Source organism: Drosophila willistoni, assembly GCF_018902025.1.
Source record: "Drosophila willistoni isolate 14030-0811.24 chromosome 2L unlocalized genomic scaffold, UCI_dwil_1.1 Seg196, whole genome shotgun sequence".
In the NCBI taxonomy this organism is placed as follows: domain Eukaryota; kingdom Metazoa; phylum Arthropoda; class Insecta; order Diptera; family Drosophilidae; genus Drosophila; species Drosophila willistoni.
In genome coordinates, this window is record NW_025814048.1 from 5,602,115 (window position 1) to 5,609,356 (window position 7,242).

The 7,242-nt window shown below is 39.2% G+C and overlaps 1 protein-coding gene across 1 annotated transcript; it reads right to left on the reverse strand.

The window, feature by feature from the left end:
• Positions 1 to 652: 652 nt before the first annotated feature.
• LOC6640028 (spatacsin) lies at positions 653 to 6,760 on the reverse strand. The gene is made up of 6 exons (XM_002063254.4): positions 6,453 to 6,760; positions 5,404 to 6,393; positions 3,862 to 5,343; positions 1,309 to 3,803; positions 1,092 to 1,253; positions 653 to 1,017 (listed from the first exon to the last, which is right to left on the reverse strand). The coding sequence occupies exons 1-6, from the start codon at positions 6,543 to 6,545 to the stop codon at positions 792 to 794; spliced, it is 5,448 nt and encodes a 1,815-aa protein (XP_002063290.2). The 5' UTR covers positions 6,546 to 6,760; the 3' UTR covers positions 653 to 791.
• Positions 6,761 to 7,242: the final 482 nt, after the last annotated feature.

The following is a 7,242-nucleotide window of genomic DNA, read 5'->3' on the forward strand; positions in this document are numbered from 1 at the left end:
AAGAATCTGTATAAAATTCTTGGTTGATGTATTTGATAAACAGCAGTAGAACATTTACCTATTTCAATAAAAAGAAATCTATTGCAACTAAAGGTTTTTCATCCATTTTCCTTTACCATCTAAATATATTAAATAACGTTGAAAATAAATGCTATGTAAATATGATATGTCAGCTGCACAGACTTAAAAAAGTCTAAACTCTTGATAAAGAAACTTTAAGTTAAATGAAATAATTTGGAAATAAAACATATATTGAATTGAATTGTATAGAAATTTATTTATACTGATTTATAAATTTATTAAAATTTATTTATTATTTAGGAAGAACTTTTGTCAGTTAGACGTTCAATTAACATTGCCATAATTACTTTGTAAAGTACTTTGATGACGAATTTGAAGATCCACCAATAAAGAAATGCCAAAATTGCCATATTTTACCTAAATAGCAATGAATTTTAACTTTTTTTTTTATAATTGAAATATATAGAATCCTTAAAGAAGTTCCTTTTTAAGTATATTAAAGCACTTAATGAATTTTCAGATTGATTTTTTTGAGTTTCGCAAAGCTATACTAGAAATTCGTTCCAAAGACCTTGACGCTTTCCCTGATTCGTTAAGGTCGATTCAAATAATTAAGACTAATCGGTTTCACTTATTGGTGATAAATTTGACATTTAATATAAATCACTTAATGACATCACTTTTTTATATAATATATATCTATGTATTAAAATGAATTGTATGTGGTTATTATGGAACCTTGGCTTTAGGTGTAAGCCCAGCCAAATGTGTCACGAATCGACCAAATTGGGGAATTCCTTGCGACCGAAATTTGTATCGCGCAGATAATAAACCGTCGATTCGTTAATCAGAGACATTACAATAGTCTTTAGACCCAGCATGGAGGCCAATTTGTATTTAAGAGTGACCGATTTAATTAAATTAACCAACTGACCGAGAGATTGTTCTTCCTGTTGGCGACTTAACACTGCACCTTGTGTAGATTGTACCAAGTATCTAGAGAGAGCGAGGGGCACGAATAGATTATTAGTTTTCTCTAACTATAGTTTATACGTAAGCCATTAACTTACCCCTTGACAGCTTGTTCAATAATGTCGTCATTAATGACTTGATGACAAAGATACTCTTTTAGATAGTTTCCTTTATGAAGGATAACAAATTGACACAGCAATGCCTCACTCCAATTAAGATCGTATCCATAGGCTCGACTCAATATCAATGATTGGGGCACACTAAATGAAAATTATATTAGATTTTTCTGGACTTTTTCTTTTTGGCAGTTCTCACCTTAAATTTGTATTGACCAAGTCGCGAAAATGTTCCCTTGATTCAACGCCAAGAACACTTGCACAAATTGGTGTACTTGACGTGATCATGTTTGAGGTAATCCTTTTTTCCGCATGATTGTTACATAGGTCCAATTGCATGGCCATTAACTCTGCCTTGGCTACATTCTGTTGGGCCAAAAGCAGTTTGTTATCCAATAAATAATTCTCTGTGGAATGGCTAAAGTTCTCCATGGCCCGTTGAAGTAAACTCTGCACTTCGCTGCAACATTTCAGTTTGCCTGCCTGTTCGTATTGGTGACGTATTCGTGTTATCAACCCCTGACCATCTTGGGCCCACATTTCGGCCAGCTCTTTGTACATGAGGAAATGCAGGGCAGCCAATCGTAGCAGTTCTTTGCCATTATTCGGTTGATATTCACGCAAATAGCTTAAGATGGCCTGGCGCAGGCCCAACTTCTGATCATCCTCAAATTGGCCGAGTAGAGATTCAAACTGATCATTGTCTATAAGGGCATCGAAACAGTAATACATTTCTCGATACCGGGCAATGCCGATGAGTAGACGTACAATCAGAGACCAAGATCTCGCCTTGGTTAGTTGGCTGTTCAAGTGTTTGGCTCGCTGCAGCACATTGGCAATGCCCTCCATGGAGCACTCATGGACAAAGCATAGATGGGCCTTTATCAGTAGTTCCACATAGATTTGATTATGTTTCTTATGCGATAAGACTTGTGGTCCAGCATTAACGGATTTCGGTATGCCATAGCGTGCTATGATCTGTGAGAGACGTTCAAAGGCCTCACTCTCCTCATGGGGCTTATTATCCTGAAATCTTCTGTAGGATTTTAAAGCATCACAATAATCCATTAAACAGTTGCCAAGGAGAGTGGTATTCGGGGCCAGTTCTAGGAATAAATGAAAGTCACGATCAATATTATGACCCCAGAGATTGGCATTTCGTAAGGCATTTCTTGGCTCTTCCAGAATATAGAAACGTGGCCGAACCATGCATGTGGTTAGCTCTAAAGCCAAACTTTCAGCTATTTCCAACGGTGTCATTCTCGTCGATATGTGAATATCACTCACAACTAAAAGTCGCTGCAAGCAATCCTCATCGGCAGCACTTTTCAGTAATATTGTGGCATCTTTGGTACGCAACACATCCATGTACTCCTTATCCAAGTACATGGCTGCTCTATAAGCCATAACGATGCGTCTGCCCAGTTCTACGCCATGTTTTAGCTTTGAACATATGCCCAGAAGGGTATCCAATGTCTGTTGCTTCTCTTTGGCTGGAATCTCTTCGAATTCGACGGCATCGGATAGACTATCGGATAAATCACTGGCACATCTCTGATTCAGAGAGATTCTATTGAATTTGGGAAATGCACCTTTCTCCACCTCACTCAGCAGTTGACGCTCTTTGATGGCCAAAGTGCTTATGGTGGTCATACCCTCTGCTAGAGCCATGGCAAAGACTATAAAACGCAGATCATTTGGTCGAAATTCGAATAGTTCCTGCAGCCGCAGAGCCTCCACAATGTCTCCCTCGTCGAGTAGAGTATTTAGGAGTTCATTTAAACGTGTTTCCATCTCTGGGGTTAATTTTGATTTGTTTGCTATACTAAGATCATCGATGCCAGCCAGTTCTTTCAGTTCCGCAAATGATTTATATAGTACACATCGTTCTTTAAGCATTATTTGCTCAAAATATTCTGAATAATAGATTTTAATTGCTGGCAATTCATCTTCGGCTAGCTCCAGATAACTCCATGTCATATCATATTCAATTTGATCTCTATCGAAGGATTCATTGGGAAATAAATGATGTTGCTTGATGACACTGAGACAGCTTTTGAGAAGCTCATAACGTTTCAGACCCGATATTCTATTGGCTGCTTGTAGCAGGAAGTTAACCAATATGGCTGGTGGCAAGAAATGTTTCTCAATCTCTCTTTCATACTCCACTTGGGGACGCAACTCTCCCCTGACCAGTTCATCCAGCCATTTGCCATAGACAATATCATCTAGCGGCAGTTGAAGCATTGAGGCCACCTCTAAAGCCTCTTCATAGGCTTTGACCTCTGTTAAATTCTCCACCAGTCGTTGATATTCCGGACTGTTACGACCCACAAGTTGCTCCAAATCAATAGAAAATTGTCTCATCCATTTAGCGGACACAGCAAAGACCTTGTCCAAGAGGCAAAAATCCAAAAGATCACAAATATCACCCACATCTGAGCGACAAATGCAATTAAGAAATCTTTCTTGTTGCAGAATGCAATCGAAATTCTTTTCCAATTGTGTGAGAAGCAGGTTAATGGAACTCTTCATCAGCAATTTACGTGGCTGTAGAGGACACAAAGGCAAATTAACCCGATCCTGACTTAGGTAATAGAAAAACTGACGCAACTCGTCTATGGTTGAGTCACTAAAGTCCTCCTGGTGACTGGTCAAATGCAGAAATCGGCAGAGATGTGTAAACTTGGAATCCTAAAGAAAGTGAAACTTTGAGAATTTATTTCCCAAGCCCTTAAAAATGTTCACTCACCGTTTGAAATATAATGAAACTATGCAGCAAAGCATTGACCTGACCTTCAAAGACGGCTCCTCGCACCAGAGACCATATCAACTTGGTTGAATTACTATCCTTTAAGGAGAGATGAGCCTCTTTTACCAAAAGTCCCCATTGCCCACTCGTAACAGCCAGCCAGACCAGCCAACACCAGTCGCGATTCTGCTCACTCAGAGTGGTGGCCAGCACCGCCAAAATAGGCATTTCATATTTCACACAATTTCTTAATAGATTCAGCCAAGTGCATTGTGGATTTTGATTATACATCATGTCCATGAATTTTCCAATATTCTCGATTGGCTCTCCATCAGGCAGATTATTCGTGGAGCTGGTTAGCAGAATGGCAAATAGATCTTGATTATTGCACGAAAAAGATTCATCTCTGATTCTTTGTGATAGATTTCCAGCATCTTGATTGGAGCTATTTGAGGAATTGGTCAAAGTATCTTGTGATGAAGCTGTAGTCTGCTCTGTACGTCTGAAATTTCTCTTGTGATGATGATGATGATGATGATGGTGATGATGACTTGTCGTGGTGGAGAAAGGAGGGCAATCATAGCTAAGAGCTTGTAGCATATGAAGACCCAAAGAATTAGTCTTAAAGTGACCTAAAAGTTTTTTTAGTTCACTCAAAGGCAAATCAAAGTATTGAAAAATTAATAGCAAAGGCCACCAATCATCTCGTGAGGCATAATATTTAAGCAAATTCTTTGGAAATTCATCTAAAGCATTGCGATTAGCCAGACATATGAGAGATTGATACAATTCCAAGGGGAATTCTTTGGGCTGGGCTATCAATTGCTTCACAATTTGTTGATCCCAATGGCCAAGCATTTGCGAGTAGCTAACATATTCCGTCTGGGATTTGCTATTCAATTGCCGTTGCAGCAGAAGAAAACTTCTCAAAAGTTGTGTATCGAAACCCAACATCTCACAACAGGCCACACAATGAGTGACCAGATCGGCATCTCCTGCATTTCGTAAGGCCAACTGGGTGACCGTTTCACAGGCATGATACAATTGGGCTCGTGTTATTTGGCCATATAACTGCAGCTGTTCGGTTATCAAATAATAAACCGCATAGGCACTTCTTTGTTGCTTTATATAATGGGTATAATTCAGTTGAGACTTTCTGGCATAACGCTGACTCAAGCGGGAGTTTGAGAAAGACCACAATTCCGAACTATGTGCTTCCAGATTGATCTTTTTGAATTTAAGGAAAAGTTCGTGAGGCGTTGGGACTCCTGAGGGATGACCTGTTGGTCCATGATCGAATCTTGCAGATAAAGACTTGAGATAAGGCACTCGACTCAGACTGGTTGATGTGAGGAAACCCTCTAGCAGTCCAATACTGGGTTCTTGATTTAAGAAATCATAAAATGTCAAAAGTGGATGCTCTTCCAAGGGCTCTACTCCATGATGGGTTTCTTCTAAATATGTCTGAACACTGCGGGCTATCTGCAAGTGGTAATACAACGATAAAGAAGAACGCGGCAAGAGTTTTACATCAAGTCTTACCAGTTGAAATCCCTCAGTTTGGTTTAATGGATGCTTCTTGAGGTCCATAATTAATGTAAGAAGTGGCCCGAGTTCACTTTGACTATTTGCTAGCGCTTCCAGAGCTGCAGTGGGTACACAATCCATCAATAAAAGTCTATAATAGCCACGCTCGAACAAATACTTGGCCAAGGGCTGTTGGCTTAGCCAATCTGCATGCTCTTTGTCCTGAAGACAACCCATGGTGCATAGGCGACGTAGCTGAGTGGAAATATTCGATGATTCATCGGCAAAGAAGTAACCAGCCTTGGCAAAAAAATTACGCAAAACTTCACAAGGTTGCTTCAATTGCTCCACGCCATAATCATACATGGATGCATCAATGGGCCAAGATTCAAAACACTGCTCCAACTTTGATGGGGCAGACTCTGCCTGAACTGTAGCCCCTGCTCTCTGGCGACAAGTGAGCCATTTAAGCAGTTTATCCATTAGTTGATTATCTACCAGATGCTGCCACACAAGCTCCTTGTTGAGCTCCACGAGAAGAGTCTCATTGCCATTGGCAAAGTAAAGTTCAACCAAAAGCAGCTGCAGTGACTCTTCCGGTAAAGACATCAAGGCCTCGATATTTAAACGTGGAATTTGAACCTTATGCCGGGTCATTAATGAACTGCATTCACGTAACTGTTGGACCAAAGACCAATAATAAGTCAGGACAGGCTCTTCCTGTTCATAAAGCTGGGATTCCTTGCTTCTCAAATGGTCAAGAACAAATTCAGAGAGTTCCTCGTCCTGGCACTCGCAGGCGTATTGATAGAAGAAGCATTTCACGTCCTTTTCCACATTTCGTAGAACATTTTCCGCCTTACATACAAGACGTTCGGAGAGCAATCGCTGGACATAAGCCTGGACGACATCAAAGAAATAATGACGATACTCCTGCAGGGGAATCTTACGCTTCTGTGACCAATATTCCAAACAGAAATCAATATGTTCACCTTTGGTGGCAACCTAATCGAATTAATAGAATCAGCATTAAATGTTGCTGTTTTGATTTGAGCCTTACTTGCCTCTTTGATTATGGCGATTTCACCGATGCCCGACCAACTCTTGATGATCTTCTCCTTGCCCTGGACATGAGTCTGGCTCTGACCGGAATGCATTTTGTTTCAGCAGTGGACTGGGTGGGGTCTTTTCACTTTTTCTTGCCTATGCGGGTGACTATCTAGTTGTTCTGGTTTCCTTTTTTTTTCTTTTCACATTCTCTTTGTTTGTCGGAAATCAACTGTTGATTGTTCACAAAGCAAAACGTTCGCTCAGCTGTTGCTTATCACTGGCAATGGAACTGGTTCCAAAAGAACCAAACTCGCTACAGTCTAGCCACCATATAAGGAACCTACCTATCTGGATGTGCCTTAAAGAATCCTAATGTAAGCTAAAAGACTTCATATTTTTTTAGACTGTTGTAAATATTTTATCTTTAGGAGGTCAAGCTGAATTTCAATGTATCAAAGTCAAAAAAAAAAAAAAAACAGAAACAGAAGTTTTAAGTTTACTATTTAAAACTTATAGATAAATAAAACAAATTTAAAAAAATCGAATTCCAATTTCAAATCGCAAAACTTAGAAATAAATATCAAAATGTTGATCTAACCATAGGATATTCTTTAGGCTCAGAATTAATACTCTAAGGTTGAAGCCATTTAGGTTCTGACAACTTTTTTCACATTTTTAAACTTTCTATAAATACAGAAATTATTACTCGAATAAAGTAATATTTATTTATAATTAAACTGCCTTATTTAAAAAAGGTTTTTGTGTAACTATTAATTTGTCAACTTTTCTGGCCAACTTTATCGT

What these genes read in the sequence shown, in the direction of transcription:
- LOC6640028 (XM_002063254.4), bottom strand. Translation starts at nt 6,545, where the DNA reads ATGCATTCCGGTCAGAGCCAGACTCATGTCCAGGGCAAGGAGAAGATC. An exon ending in AAATCGCCATAATCAAAGAG is followed by an intron (nt 6,394 to 6,452) that starts GCAAGTAAGGCT and finishes TAATTCGATTAG; the next exon opens with GTTGCCACCAAAGGTGAACA. An exon ending in AAACTGAGGGATTTCAACTG is followed by an intron (nt 5,344 to 5,403) that starts GTAAGACTTGAT and finishes TACCACTTGCAG; the next exon opens with ATAGCCCGCAGTGTTCAGAC.